The following is a 15,430-nucleotide window of genomic DNA, read 5'->3' on the forward strand; positions in this document are numbered from 1 at the left end:
TGACACTGTACTTAAATCGTAAGACACACACGCACCGGACAGAGCCGGCCTGAGCTGCCCCTGGGTTTCAGGGTTCAGTGCATGGACTGGCATGCTCTACGTGGACCACTACCACACCAACCCCGTGCTCGTCAGCTTTTGTCACATCCTGATCACGGGCCACAGGGAGAGGAAGGTGCAGAAGGCCATACAGTACTGGTATCTAAACTCATCAGCAGGTGAGTCCCCTCTGAAGCTACCCTGGCTTCACACAGCAGGAAATGAGTGCCCAGAGCTCCCTGGACCCCCGAGCTGCTCCCTCTTCCTCTGCACTACGTGCCCTGGCCACCCTTCAGGAGGTGTGGCTCCGGGTCCAGCCTGTGTCTGGTCCTGCAACCTGGCCTCCTTTCTGGTTCCTGGAAATGAACTCTGGTTCTGAGTGGAGTCTTCCATCTCCCATGTGTTGGAGACTCCCAGGCGATGCGCCAGCTCCCTCCTAGGTGGGGCTCGGTTGTGATTCTCCTGCCCTGTTTCTTAGTGCAAGCTCCCTGAGGCTGTCCTGTCTCTTTAGGACTTGGATGTGCTCATTGTTGTGCCCACGGGGTGGACACCCAAGTCTGGGGGCAGCTCCCATCCTTCCAGCCTCCCTCGTGTGCCCGGGAGTCCCCATCCAGCCTCTGCTCCAGCTCGCACAGCCCGGGCCGCCCATCCCAGAGCGTTTGAGGGCAGTGGAAGCAAGCTCCCCCACCCCAGTCGATCTACTGTGATTGTATCCTAGGTCCCCGCATCTCAGCCAGGTCCAGGACGAGGTGGTTCCTGCTGAAGACCCTGATCAACAACCCCGGACTCATCACACTCAGAAAATCAAGACCAGAGCACAGCTCCTAGGAGTTTACCCGGCCCCTGCTAATGTGCTCAGAGAGCTGGCGCTGACCCCATGTCCCCTGCCAGGCCAGGCCGCATGCCCCTGAGAGCGGCTCTGCCTAACCAGCAGCTGTGCCTGCAATGAGATGGGCTGGCACAGGCACTGCCCGTGCCTATGGCAAACAGCATTGGGCACTCATGGGACTGCTGGGGGGTCTGAAGTCTCAGTACTGTTTTTACTCCACTGGGGGGAAAAAGCAATGGAAAACTAAAAAAAAAATGTCAGATGAACAAACTTTGCCCTTGAATGACTCCCATGGTCCGTTGTGGGTAGGCAGCGGTGGAGAGTTGCACTTAGTTTAAATACAAGAGAGAACTGTGCATCACTACAGGAGATGGCAGGGGGTCCACACCAGCAAGGCTTACCCCTCAGACTATCTTTCTCTGGAATGTGGCCTTCAGCCCAGTGGGGTCCTCACTACTTCCTTCTTTCCAGGCTGCGTGGTGGGTGGGAGAGAAGGCGATCCATCATTCCTGCCCCACCCCCAATCTGGGAGGCTGAGTGGACACAGGAGCTCTCTTTCCCGTGGGCACCAGAACAAGGAAGGGCTCAGAGCTGACCTGGGCCGTGGTCACAAAGGAGATGCACAGAGTCTCTCCAACCAGGGCAGGAGTACCTGGGAAAGCCACCTGCCTGAGGAGGCATTCCAGGGGAGGGATAGACAAGCCTGCAGGTGAATCATGGGGCTGGGGGCTGCTCAGTGCCGTCCCAAGGGGGCCCGGATGCCAGGCGAGGAGGCTTAGCCCCTTGCTACTTGCCACACTTCTCGTGCCGAAGCCTAGGGCTCTGATGGCCTCAGGTCTGTTCAGAACCTGACCATTCAGAGCTCCTCAGGAAGCCTGGGCAGGTGACATGAGGACCCCAGCAACATGGCAGAGGTCCTATGCCAGAGCACCTGTATGTAAACCCAGTCATGTTGTCATAATTAAGCACCTGATGTAAACCCAGTCGTGTTCCAAAGCATGTTTGCCAGAGCTGTCTCTTTTAGCTTAATCTCTGCAAAGAAATTTTGTCATTCTGTTCTCCGAAAACTGAGAAAACTAGGATCCCCATGCCACTGCTTTATAGCAAAGTGGCATTGGCCAAGTTACTCTGTCATTCTCTGTTCATTGTCCTTATGTATAAAAGAATAATACCTCGTAGTACCCAAAATTGTTATCAATATAAAATGAATTCATAACTACAAACACCCTCTTTTTAAAAAAAGTCATTTATTTTTTAAAAAAACTTATTTGAAAGGCATATTTACAGAGAGAGAGACAGACAGGGATCTTCCATCTGCTGATTCACTCCCCAAATAGCTGCAATAGCCAGGGCTGGGCCAGGCCAGGGCCAGGAGCCTGGAACTCCATCGGGTCTCTCACATGGATGGCAGGGACCCAAGCACTTGGACCATCATTGCTGCCTTCCCAGGGGCATTAGCAGAGAGCTGGATTAGAAGCAGGATTGGAACTGGAGCTCTGGTATGCGATGCGGCAGCAGCTTAACCCACGGCACCATAGCACTAGCCCTAACAAACACTCTTTTTTTAAAAAAAATTATTATATTTATTGAAAGACAGAGTTACAGAGAGAGTAGAGAGAGAGAGAGAGAGGTCTTCCATCCACTGGTTCACTCCCCAGATAGCTGCAACGGCCAGAGCTGCGCCGATCCTAAACCAGGAGCCAGGAGCTTCTTCCGGGTCTCCCACACAGGTACAGAGGCCCAAGGACTTGGGCCATCTTCTTCTGCTTTTCCAGGCCACAGCAGAGAGCCGGATCGGAAGTGGAGCAGCCGGGACTAGAACCGGCACCCATATGGGATGCCACACGACAGGCCAGGGCTTTAACCCGCTGCTCCACTGCTCTGGCCCCTAACAAACACTCTGAAGCTAGTGCCTGACCTATCCTAAATTCTCAATAAATAGCAGTTATTATTAATCAGGTGACGCTTTGTGATGATCTGATTAACATCTGCTCGCCTCCTCACTGAGACACCAGCTCCCGGAACAGAGGGGCCTTCCTGGGTTTTACTCGCCATCACTGAGTACCGCATTACCTGTGCCACGGGAGGCCCCGGGAATGAACTTGAAAATAGGGAGTGAACCTTGTGCTGGTGAAGTCACCTAGCAGAAGCAATCCTTACTTGAATGCAGAGTGAGTGAATGCCAGTAAGTGGGGGAAGCTAGTACATAAGGGATTCTTTGTGATTCACTCCACCGAGTGTTGTGATGCGGCTTGTACACAGTTCCCTGGGATTGGAGGAGGAAACCGCTAATCCTGCTGGTGACACGTGACACGTGAGCCTTTGTTTCCCTCCCTCCCCCACCTCTTCCTTTCTTTGCAGAGAGATGGAGACAGAAAGAGATCTCCCATCACTGGGGGATCCCCAGACAACAGCCAAAGCTCGGCCAGGTTGAAGTTGGGAGCCAGGAACTGAATTTGGGTCCTGTGGGCAGCTGGGATGCAAGTACTGGAGTTGTCATGTGCTGCCTCCCAGGATCTGCGTTAGCAGAAAACTAGGATCAGAGTGGAGCTTGGAATCAAACCCAGACACTCTTCTATGGGATGCAAATCCCATAAATCTTTTTAAAAGATTTGTTTGTTTATTTGAAAGACAGAGTTACAGAGAGGGAGAATGAGAGAGGGAGAGAAAGGTTTTCCATCTGCTCCTTCACTCCCGAAATGGCTGCAACAGCAGGAGCTGGGCTGATCCAAAGCCAGGAGCCAGGAGTTTCTTCTGGGTCTCCCATGTGGGCACAGGGGCCCAAGGAGTTGGGCCATCTTCCACTGCTTTCCCAGGCCACAGCAGAGAGTTGGGTTGGAAGTGGAGCATCTGGGACTCAAACCCGCGCCCATATGGGATGCCGACACTACCCGCTACGCCACACCACCGGCCCCCACGCAGTGTCTGAACAGCTGTGCTACGTGCCAGCCCCCACAGGACTTTCTGACCTGTGTTGGGGGAAGGCAAGGTGGGGCTCCCAGCTGTGAGGTCTGTATTCTGGGAGTGTCTGATGACACTCAACATGAAAACACTTTATTTCAAGGCTTCCGGGCCTTACTGCTTCCCAGGGACCCTGATGAGGTAAACCCAGAGTGTGCAAAGGGAAACCTGCTGCGAAGCTTCCCTGATGATCTTAGGCAGCAGAGCTCCAGGAACACAGTTCTGCTTCTTTCCACTCCTGCACCACCTTCACGCAGGCTCGGACAGGACAGCAAGGGCATCTGAAAGACACTGGGTAGCCTCCTAGGTCCCGGGCATGGGTGCAAGCTGAGCGGCCAGCGTATATGCCTCAGGAATCCCAGAAGGGGAACAAGAGGGGAAATGGACAGAAAAGTATTGGAAGAAATAATGGCTGGAATTTTCCCAAATTAGCTGAAAGACGCGTAAATGCACATCCAAGAAGCTTCATGACCTCCACGCAGGAGCCACTCAGTCACAGCCACACGGAAACACAGTGCAGTCAAGGAGTTGGGCATCCAAGACGAAGAAAGAATCCGGAAAACTGCAAAAGAGAGAGGCTCCCTCCGGGCAGGCAGTCCTCCATCTAGTAACGGGGGATGGCGTTTCAGACATCGCGCACCGTGAGGCAGCACGATGAGGTATTTAAACCGCTGAAAGGAAGAAGCTGCCAATCAAGAAGTTTCTGTCTGAAAACCTGCGTCCTTTACTAGAGGTTGAGAGTGAGGCATCCCCAGAGAGCCCGAAGCTAAGGGAGCACTGGTAGAGCTGCCACCGGAAGAAGCGTGGAAGCGAAGTGTGTGAAGAAGGGGAGATCCCTGATATGCAAAGCTCCGTGGAGAAACATGGATCCCAGCCTGGGTGTGTATGTTTGGTTTATAATGTCTATTTCCTCTGTGAGATAAAGGGAAAGACAAATGCATATACCAGTCATTATAAATCTGTGTTAACGGGCACACAGGTATTGACATGTAATCTGTGCTGATAAACAGAGAAGGAGAGGGGACAGGAATGTGTGGAAGCAGAGTGTTTGTCCACAATTATAACTAAGTACCAGTATAAACTGGGTTGTTACAAGCTTAAGATGTTAACCTAATCCGCAGTGTAACAACAAAGAAAACTAACACACACACACACACACACACACAAATAATCAAAAAGTACACTATCAAAAATACTAAATAAAAAAGGCCATAATGGATAAATTGAAGGACAAATAGCATATAAGACATAGAGAAAAAATGGGTAAGTTGCAGAAGAATGTCCTTCCTCCTCAGCAGTTACTTTAAATGTATTAAAATCTTGCAGATAGGAGTGGTCACTTGGCCTGACCGTTAAGATGCCCACCCTCTTTATCAGAAGGCTTCCATGTTTGGCTCCAGCTCCTGACTCCAGCCTCCTGCCGACACAGGTCCTGGGAGGCAGTGCTGTTGGCTCAAGCAGTTGGGTTTCTCTCACCTACATGAGAAATCAAGATTATGTTTCTGGCTCCCAGCTCTGGCTCCCCAGATGCAGGCATTTGGGGAAGGAACCTGCAGTTTTCGTATCTCTCTGTATCACTGCTTTTCAAATAATTTTATAGAATTATTATTTTTAAAGAATTTTCCAGTTAAAAGACAGGGCTTGGCGGCCCACTCTGTGGTATGGCAGGTAAAGCTGCCACCTGCAGTGCCAGCATCCCATCTGGGCACCTTTTCGTGTCCCAGCTGCTCCACTTCTGATCCAGCTCCCTGCTAATGATCTGGGAAAAGCATTAGAAGATGACCCAAGTGCGTGGGCCCCTGCACCCACATGGGAGACCTGGAAGAAGCTCCTAGCTCCTGGTTTTGGATTGGCCCAGCTCCAGCCATTGTGGCCATTTGGGGAGTGAACCAGCAGGTGGAAGACTTTTCTCTCTGTCACCCCCTCTTTCTGTAATTCTACCTCTCAAAAGGTGAGGGGGGGACTTGGCAGAAAAAAATAAAAGACATGACCCATCTTACATGCCATCTACAAGAGACTCTAGATGAACAGACCAAAAAATGTTGAAAGTCATAGAAAAAACAAAACAGAATTCACATGGGATCACAAAACACTCCCACTAGCCCAGGAAAGCCTGAGCCGCAGGCACTACATACGATGAAGCTACAGTAACCCAGACAGCATGAGACTGGCAAGAACCTGGAAATAAACCCACAGACTCACACCCAACAAGAATACACATTGCATAAAGGATGGTCTCTTTGATAAATAGTGCTGGGAAAACTGGTTATCTGTATGCAAAGAAAGGAACTGTGCGTATCTCTCCCCATAGACAAAAATCAACTCCATGTGGATCAAGCAATGATGTAAGGCCTAAACTAGGGCAATACTAGAAGAAAATGTAGGGAAAACACTCCAGGACATTGGCCTTCACAGAGATTTTTTTGGAGATGATACCAAAAGCACAGGCAACAAAAGCCCAAAAAATGGCAAATAGGATTTAATTGATCCAAAAAGCAAAAAAAAAAAAAAAAAAAAAAAAAAAAAAAAAAAATTAAAAAGTGAAGAGACAACCTACAGACTGGGAGAAAATATTTGGAAATTATTCATCCCAACAGGGAACTCAAACAAATCACAGCAAAACCATCATCATCTGGTTTAAAATGGGGCAAGTGGCTTGAACAGAGATTTCTCAAAAGAGGATCCATACATGGCCAACAAGTATATGAAAACATGCTCAACATCACTAATTATCAGGGAAATGCAACTCAAAACCACAATGAGAAATTGTCACCACAGGTGGAATGGTTATAAAAAAGACAAAAAAAAAAAAAAAAAAAACACCATACTGGCAGGGAATGCAGTAAAAGGGGCATTCTGCTATACTTTTGGTATAGTAAATTAGTATGGCCATATGGAAAGCAGTATGGAGGTTCCTCAAGAAAATCAGAACCCAGCAATCCCACCACTGGGTACAGGTCTCCAAAGGAACTGGAATCAGCTTGTCAGAGAAATGTCTGCAGCCCCACTTGTAATAGCCTAGATATGGAATCAACCTAGGTGTCCACTGATGGAAGAGTGGAAAAAGTGTGGTATTAACACCACTGAATACTGTTCATCCATAAAAAGAATGTAATTTGTAAACAACATGGGTGGAACTTGAAGGCATTATAATATAAAAAGGGAAATATTACATGTTCTCACTTATATGTAGAAGCTAAAAAGTTGACCTCACAGTGATAGAGAATGGAATAGTAGTGGTCAGGTTAGGACAATGGAAATGTTATTCAAAAGCCAAACACAAATTTCCTCTTGATCCAAACTCAAGCACAAAGGCCCTTAAATGTGGGAGTTAAGGGAGGTCAATTCTCCATGACAATCCGTAAGGATTGTGGCTTATTTTTACTTTCTCCATTGAATTCTTTTCTATTTTGTAATTTTCCATAACAAATACATTGTTTAATAAGAACAAAATACCACATGTGATATATCCATGTCTATGTATTTAAGCCATGTAATTCTTGGAAAAGGAAAGAAACCCCCAAATTACAGTTGTGCCAGGAACTAGAACCCAGCAAACAAACACAGGCAGCAAAACTGCCCAAGCCAGTAGACCTCCTGGGGTGGGCAAGAGACCAGAGACTGCAAATAATTGCTGGACATTTTCTTTTTTTTAATTTTAAAGACTTACTTTTTATTTATTTGAAAGACAGAGGTCTTGCATCCATTGGTTCACTCCCCAAATGACCGCAACGGCCAGGCTGAAGCCAGGAGCCCAGAGCTTCTTCTGGGTCTTCCACGCAGGAGCAGGGGCCCAAGGACTTGGGCCATCTTCCACCGCCTTCCCAGGCCATAGCAGAGAGCTGGATCGGAAGAGGAGCAGCCGGGACCGGAACCAGCGCTCATATGGGATGCCGACGCTTCAGGCCGCTTCAGGGGCTTTAACTCGCTGCGCCACAGCGCCGGCCCCCTGGACATGTTCCTCAGTCATCTACGTTTTTTCCTTTTCCAGCTAAAACAGATTCACTTTCGCTGCAATACTGCACTTGTTAGTACAACCTGGGACCACAGGAGAACAAAGGGATGGTCTACCCACTGCCTGACTTCCGATGCGGTCGGGATCTTGTTCTGGGAATGTTCCTTAGCCCTCGCTCACGATCCCTGCCCAGGGCAGGGGACCCCCCCTCCCCGGAAGGAGAAGGGGCTGGGCATCTCATACACAGAATGTGCGAACCCCCGGTCCGTGTTTGGCGCCTTTTCATCTTTGGCCCTTTCAGCTCGGGCCACGCGGGCCTTAAGCCCTGGATTCTGAGCCTTGTGGCCGCTTTTCAAGTGCGGAGCAGATGGATTCCTCCGGAGAAGGAGAGTCTGTGAGAGTCGCACCCTCTGGTATGCACTACCCTAGCTACCCCCCAGCAGAAGCTGGTTTTATCCAAGGCAGAGAGAGCACATGGATGCCAAGGGACCACAAGGCTCAGGGCCGCCTCACAGGTGCGGGAAGCTCTGACTGCCCTGAGGTGCCTCCTCCACAAGGAGGGAACTGCTGTGAGGGGCGTGGCTCCTCGCCCCGCCACCCGGGGGCGCTCCCGTTGCTAAGGGCAACCTCCCTCCCGGGGCCGGGAAAGCTGGGCCGGCCTGCACAGCCAGGCTGCCCGCGTCGCCTTGGAGACGGGGCGTCCTGCCGCGGTTACCGCCTGAAGCGGTGCTCTCAGGTGGGGCCGACGCACAAGGGCTGCACCGGCTGCCTTGGAGCGGCGGGGGCCGGGCTGGAAAGCCGTGCGGTAGGGCACTGTAGGCACCTAATTCGCGTGGCCAGAATCAGGCGGCACCCTCCCCCTTCCCCCCCCCCACCCCAAGCTGGACTCCCAGCGGGGTTGGGGCCCAGTCCCAGTGGACGCCTTGGGCGCGTCCCCCACCCCCCACCCCGCCGCGGAAGCCCTTGGCAGGGGGAGATCAAGCTATAATCCTGCGGGGGTTGGCTTCCTCGAAGTGCGCCCTGTGGTTTGCGCGGTGCCGGGTGCCAGCCGGCCCCGGGCCTGCCCTGAGGTTTGTTTCAGGGCTGTCCCTCGCCCCCGCCCTTCCTCGTCCTGTTGAAAAGGAAAACCTTGAGGCCTCCGGAGCCGAGACCCCCTCCAGGACCTGCCTTTGAGGCGGGCGTCGGTTTCCCAGCCTCGGAGTAGGAACTGAGGCCAAAACCCAGACGCGTTTCCCAGGCGACAGCCTCCCGGCAGCGGCGACAAGATGTCGTCGGTGGGGAAGGTGACGCAGGTGCAGACTGGGAACGTCTACCAGCAGATCTTCCAGGCCCAGGTAGGGCGGCCTGCTCGGCTCCCCCAGACGCCCCTCCCCTGAAGGCTTTCCTGCCCGCGGCTTCAGCAGAGCGCGCTCTGTGAGTTTCTAAAGAACTCCTGAAATACACGCCTGCAAAGCTAGCATGTCTGTTCTTGAAAACTGGAAAACCTGAGTGAAACACCTTACATTTAAATTACTCAGGAACAGCCTAGGTCAGCCAGCTGATGTCCTGGATCTTTGTCCTGTGCAAAAAAAAAAAAAAAAGCGGTTCTGAAGTTTCTTCGCCAAAAACAGGTTTCATCCCGTGCCAGGGGTTGGGCCCTGCGTTTCCTCCCTCCCGGCGTCTGTGGCCGTGGGGTGCTTGGTGCTGTCCACTCAGGGTTCAAGGAAAGGCCTCCTGGTGACCACAGGGCTTGTTGACATGGCCTGCTCCTCTGATGCACTGCACAGGAAGAAGCACCTCTTAACGGAAACACAGAGGCCCCCAGGGGCTCTAAGCTGCTTATTTAAAAGGGATTTTCCTGCCTAAGTTGAGCCCTGCCTGATGCTCTTTGTAGAACCTTTGAAACTGATACCAAGAAGCCAGAGGAACAATGAAATGACACGCATGATCCTTCCCCTACTAAAGGCGACACGTGTGACCTACTTCCAGTCATTTCTTTGCATTTTGAGGTCGTTCTGCATACTTTGGGTTATGTTTAGTTTATGCATTCAGTTGCTGCATTTAGCTAGTGTCCTCTCATAAAGAATATTGTAAGCCTCATCTCTAATAAGTGTCTGACCCTCCATCCATCAAGGGGGATTACTTACCCACAGGGGTATGGTTGGATACGTCTGTTTCCGATTCCTTGTGATTACACAGAACGCTGACATGAGCTTCTGGCTCCTACATCTTAGTTTCTGAAAAGCTGCCGTCCTTGAAGTGGCTGTTTTGGGGGAGGAGAGCCCCGTGCTGGTGTGAGGCCTGGGGTTGGAGGCCTCCCTGCCAAGTGCCTTCCTGGTGGCAGGTCCCCACTTGTCCTTCTAAGACAGGCATAGTCCCCTGAGGGTCCAGGGAGTCTGCAGCTCTGACCGCCCCATCCCGGGTCTGCTGTGAATTCAGGTGCAGCTGGTCCAATCCCTGGCGGCCACAAGGAAGCGGGCAGCAGAGCGTTCGGTGACCCCAAAGAATTTTACCGGGACACGCTGCCTGAAGAAGGCGGACGTGCCCGAAGGTCAGTTACCTCCCAGGCAGCAGAAGTGGAAGCCCAGCCTGCCCTGTGGCTGGGTCACGGAAAACCCCATTCTCTCCAGGTAGGTCCTGCCACCAGGCCACATACCCCCATGCACACGAGTCTTCTGAAACTCAAGAAGCTCCTGTAAGATGTGTGCCAGGTAGGAGTGAAGTCTCCAGGTGGGGCGGCTGTGGCTCGGACGACAGGGTTGTGGGACAGGGGTCCGGGAAGCTCACAGGGCCTCAGCTGAGCTAAGGGGTTTGGGAAAGGCGAGAATGCTTTGGCCCATTCCAGAAGGCTCTAGAAGGTCAGTGGACGTGGAGAAAGGGCAGGGAGGAGGCTGGAAGAGGCCTTGCAGGCCACAGTCTGTTTTCAGGGCTTTCCTGCTGTGAGTAGCTGGTTTATATTCTTGAGATTCCTTGGGCAGCTCTGTGCAGAATGTTGGGGGCTGCAGTCATCCTTGCAACCTTAGTGGGAGCTGTGAGAGGCAGGGCAGGGTACGCCTCAGGGGTCTCTCGGAGGCAGGACCCTCGGGACCTAGGGACAAATTGAATGGGGGGAGAGGGCTCCGGAGAGTCCGAGGTCTCTGGCCTGAGCGCATGGTGCACAGTGGGGGTACAGTTCCCCGAGATGGGAACAGGTGGGGGTCTGGTAGGGGGAGCAGGCATTCCTTGTGCACCTCCAAGTTCAGGAGTTAAACTTGAGATTCCTCAGCACTCCTTTTCAGCTGCTAACTAGGGAAAGAAGGGCCCCTCCCCAGGATTCCTGAGATGTGCTCACACAGAGATGTGCCGGGCCCTACCACCTTCAAAATGCCAGGGTCACTGACTCAGCGTCCCGAGTCTGTCTGGGCTTCCTGGTCCCCTGCTCCTGACACAGCGTCTGCCTCCCTCCCTCCCTCCCTCTGTCCACAGCCTCTCCTGCCTTCTCTTTTCTTCCTGACCAGGCCGGCCCCATGGCCAGGTCACTGGCTCACCTCCTTGAGCTCCATTGTTCTTCCCATCCTCTCTCCTGGGTCTGCCCTGAGTCAGGATAGCTGAACAAAATCATCCAGTCCTGAGGGGACCAGTGCTCCCCGATGCAGCCGCCCCAGCTCAGCTGCACCCTCTGAGCAGCCTGGGACTCCTGACCTGGCCCGCCTTCCCAGGTCCTCTTCCACACCAGCCCCACCCACTCCAGCCACTGTTTACTGAGGATCAAAGGCCATAGGCAGGTCTGTTCTCCTGGGCTGCCTCAACTCCTCCCAGGGGTTGGGACCAGCGGGTGTAGCCTTGGTTTCCTGTATCAGCCCCTCCAACCTTCTCCCTCTCCTCTGTAGGGAGCCCTGCCTCCACCATCAATCCCACTGTCTCTTGCCTACGCTGGGCCTGTTCCTGGCTCATCAGCCTCTCCCCACTTGAAAGGGGGAGCCTACATCCAGCCACTTCCCCCTCACCATGTCCCTGCCAATACCTTTCTTTGAGATTACATGTCTTGGAACAGCTTCTGTTTTTTCCCATGGGGGCATGTGGCTGGGAAGCCTGAGCCAACCACCACTCCCATCATCCCATAGTCTCCCATGAGGCGGCTTGGGCCCAGGGCCCTTGGGAGTGACAAAGCCTGAAAGACCACCTCTGCAAGTGGGGCCTTGGCCTCCTCGTTGGCAGCCCGGGTGCTCAGTCTCCATCCCTGCCAGACCTGTAGCGAGGTCTACAAGGGAAGACTCTGGCGCATTCACAGACTTGTGTTCCAAAGCGGAGGCGACCTTGGTCCGCCCGGCCAAGACAGTCCTGCATCCCAGCTCTGTCCTCCTGCCTGCAAGCCCATGGGCCTTGGTGTCACAAGGATCGGTCCTGGTGCCAGCTCTGCTGTATCCAGGGCCACTCTAAGGTGCCACCCCATCCCTGGGAAGTTACTCCACTGCCTCACAGGCTGGGCTGCTGAAGGCGCAGCTGAGGGCCTAGCGCCACCTGGCTTTCTCCGATGGCTCCTGGCCCTTCTGTTCCTCAGCTGGTCCATGTGGAAGATGGCTCGGGCCACCTCCCACACTTGGTTTCCCACCAGTGGAGAAGCAGCCCCCTCAGAGCAGGCCAGGGCTGCTTGGCCAGGGCACAGCTGTGAGCCTGGGTACTGCCCGGGCTCTCTGGAATCAGGGTGGGCCTGGGCCATGGCTGCCATCCACCATCCCACCGCTGGGGTGGGGTGGGCGGGGTCTGGAGCTTTACTCTTCTCCCCTGCTCGTGCCACAGGAAAAAGGACACAGGCAAGAAGGAAAGAGTCCCAGAGAGCGAGAGTACAGTCGCGGCCCGCGAAGTACGGGGCCTCCTGGACAGCATGGGTGAGCCTTTCCCCCCGGAGCCACGCCTGCCCGGGCAGGACACGGGGCTCCAGGGAGGCCTCACAGGAGGCCCCTGACGGGCCCACTGTGACCCTCTGCCCGGCCTCCAGAGGGCGACCTGGGTGTTGCCTGCTCAGGGAGCTGGGGCAGGGAGCCAGGGCAGCCTGCACAGGGAGCTTTTCTATGAGAGACAGTGGCACTGGCCCCCCGGGCATGCACAGCAGTACCTCTCAGTCCACACGTGCTTCCCTGGGGGGACTGCATGCATCCTGGGTCGACCTTGTCTCAGTGTGGAAGTCCTTTATTTTTGTGATTCGAAAAGTAAAGCCACCTCAACATGGAGAACAAAGGAAGATCAGACAGAAAGTAGGACACCCCACCCCAACACAAGCTCCCCTGAGAGCAGGTGGACAGCAGAGAGCTGGAGGGGAGCACAGACCCCAGGGCACATGGCCCAGATCCAAACCCCTGTTCATTCCCAGCCCACTCTGTCCTTCAGCCCACAGGCTGAGGATCTTCAAAGAGTTCATGAAAAACACATATTATGAAAAAACTACACATGGATTTCAAATATTATGTGTGCCCAAGCAAGCTTACCTTTTAATCCCATTTTCCCACGTGGCTTTTTTTTTTAATTTTTTTTAATGAATATAAATTTCCAAAGTACGGCTTATGGATTACAATGGCTTCCCCCCCCATAACGTCCCTCCCACCCGCAACCCTCCCCTCTCCCACTCCCTCTCCCCTTCCATTCACATCAAGCCTTGTAGCATGCCGAGTCATAAGGAGTAATGGAATTAGAGCCATTCCCACTATGTGACAGGTGCTATGTAAGTGTGGGTTATTATTATTAAATATTTAAAAACCCACAAATATTATTGTTCTACACACAGCCTCTAGGGGCTTTTCCTGGACATTTAAATGTGTATCTGAGACCTCCCTTCCTACAGTGCTTACAGATTACCTCTCTCCTTTCCCTTTTCCCTTGCACCTGGGCCATGGCTGGCCTGGCGCCTTGGGGGTCCGTGCTCTGAGCCCAGCCCGCGGAGCTGCAGAGCCTCTCCCTGGGAGTGCTCAGGGCTGTCATTGCTCTGCAGTTCAGGAGAAGGCCAGCACCACCGTCCCACAGGTGCGAGAGGACCCCAAGCAGAAGAGATACGAGAGCTGCCTGGCCAGCTTTCATGAGGAGATCGCGCAGATCGGAATGGTGAGATTCTCACTCGCGCTCCTCTCCCGCCTCTGGGCTGCCCCCGGCCTCCCAGGCTGCCCAAGATACAGTGGACCAGTGGACCAGTGGGTGTGGCTAGAGTCACAGCAGCACGGGAGTGACTCAAGCTGGTTGTAAGTGGAGCTCCCCTTCACTCTGGGGCAAAGCCTGGAAGTTACGTGCTGCTGTCACTGCACTGGTGGCACAGAGGGGGCCGGTGGGCAGTGCTCTGGAGGGCTGGCCCTGAAGCACAGCCTTTGCCCTCCCTATCAGCCCTGCTGGTGGCAGACCCAGGGGCGTTCCCCCTGATGGCCGACCCTGGCCCTTGTGCACCGTCCCTGCACTCGGCTCCCAAGCCTCTGCAGAGACTCATCTGTAGTCGGCCCGGTGCCTGGCACCATCCCTAAATGGGACCACCCTTTGCTCCCGGGGCTTCTCAGAGCCCCAGCTCTCAACTCCCCTTCTCTCCAAGTATTCCCAGAGTCCTGTAGTCCCACCCTGGAGCACCGAGGTTGGGCCCCCCAGCCAGTGCTCGGGACGTCCCAGCTACATGCCAGCTCTGCTTGTACCCACGCCCTCTGTGGCTTTGCTCAAGCCATCCCCTGAGCCTCCGTTTCCTCTCATGAAGCAAACTTGGCCTTCTTTCATGTGGCCACTTCTTGAATTGGTGTCTGTCCAGCGCCAGCTGGGGGCCAGGCCTGATGTGGGCAGCTCCTCGCCGGGCTGTGACAAGAAGCAAGTGAGTAGAGAGGGAAGGGCCAACACAGCGCAGAGTGCCGGGCGCTTGGCGTGGCTGCTGCCGGCCTCGGGGTGTGAGCTCACTGGGAAACCCCAGCCGCTCAGCTCTGCGGAGCTATGCCCGTCCTTGAGATGGAACCCTGTCTAGGACCCCGGCTCGTTGCAGGAAATGGAACCTCTCATCTTGGAGACAGGAGGATGCTTTCTGAAAAAACTCTCCGAATCTGATGAAGACATCGACCGTCTCTTCACAAAGGTGGAAAATGACATCGACTTCGAGAACTACTCCTTCCAAGTAAGGGCCCCTCCCTGTCTCGGCCTGCCCCCCCAGTCCGGCTCTTGCCGCCCTCCCAGCAGGCACCTGTGTGGCCCCCTCGTGTGTGCAGAAGCTGTGGGAGCTGTGGGAGAAGGTAGCTGCAATGTTCCTGGTCCAGAAGCAAGGGATCAAGGAGCTGGACGAGGCCTTGCACTTGCTGGAGTTCTCCAGGGCAGACAAAGTGAGTGGGCTCCGAGCGGGGCCTGGAGACCCCCACTCCAGGGTGTACTGGACTCTCTTCTGCTGCCTTCAGCTCTCCGAGAACCAATGGTCACTACCTACGGCGCTGTGTCGTTCCCAGCTGAAAAGCGTGCTGACGAAGTACGTGGAGATCATAGAGAAGACGTCCTACCTCATGAAGTCGGACGTGCAAAGGCTGATAGACCAAGAGGCCATGGTGAGTGGTCTGGGGGGCGGAGTGGGGGGACGGGGCAGACCCCCAGGACACCCCCTGTGTGTCTCAGGAATGGTGGGCCTCCCCTCTGCAGCATTTCCAAGGAAATCAGGTGGGAGTCAGTCTTTGCTGTCGTCAGCATTT

At 53.9% G+C, this 15,430-nt stretch overlaps 2 protein-coding genes across 7 annotated transcripts in view; both read left to right on the forward strand.

The window, feature by feature from the left end:
* The window catches only part of LOC127493425 (stimulated by retinoic acid gene 6 protein-like), a 49,700-nt gene extending 46,877 nt beyond the window's left edge, over window positions 1-2,823 (forward strand). For 2 of the 5 annotated variants that reach the window (XM_051856302.2, XM_051856304.2), the window contains 2 exons: window positions 72-218; window positions 758-2,823. In XM_051856302.2, coding sequence (XP_051712262.1) covers window positions 72-218; window positions 758-867 — 257 coding nt within the window. In that variant the 3' untranslated portion in view covers window positions 868-2,823. Of the gene's footprint in view, window positions 1-71; window positions 219-757 lie in introns of those variants that run through there. The other 3 variants (XR_007923565.2, XR_011381138.1, XR_011381132.1) reach the window with 3 other exon arrangements.
* A 5,574-nt stretch (window positions 2,824-8,397) lies between these two features.
* CCDC180 (coiled-coil domain containing 180) overlaps window positions 8,398-15,430 on the forward strand; it is a 52,393-nt gene continuing 45,360 nt past the window's right edge. The window contains exons 1-7 of one of the 2 annotated variants that reach the window (XM_070066149.1): window positions 8,398-9,118; window positions 10,203-10,393; window positions 12,543-12,631; window positions 13,729-13,838; window positions 14,743-14,871; window positions 14,963-15,073; window positions 15,194-15,289. In XM_070066149.1, the coding sequence (XP_069922250.1) occupies window positions 9,050-9,118; window positions 10,203-10,393; window positions 12,543-12,631; window positions 13,729-13,838; window positions 14,743-14,871; window positions 14,963-15,073; window positions 15,194-15,289 (795 nt within the window). In that variant the 5' untranslated portion in view covers window positions 8,398-9,049. The remainder of the gene's footprint in view (window positions 9,119-10,202; window positions 10,394-12,542; window positions 12,632-13,728; window positions 13,839-14,742; window positions 14,872-14,962; window positions 15,074-15,193; window positions 15,290-15,430) is intronic. The other variant, XM_051856278.2, reaches the window with a different exon arrangement.

This window comes from Oryctolagus cuniculus, chromosome 1 (genome assembly GCF_964237555.1).
Source record: "Oryctolagus cuniculus chromosome 1, mOryCun1.1, whole genome shotgun sequence".
NCBI classification, from domain to species: domain Eukaryota; kingdom Metazoa; phylum Chordata; class Mammalia; order Lagomorpha; family Leporidae; genus Oryctolagus; species Oryctolagus cuniculus.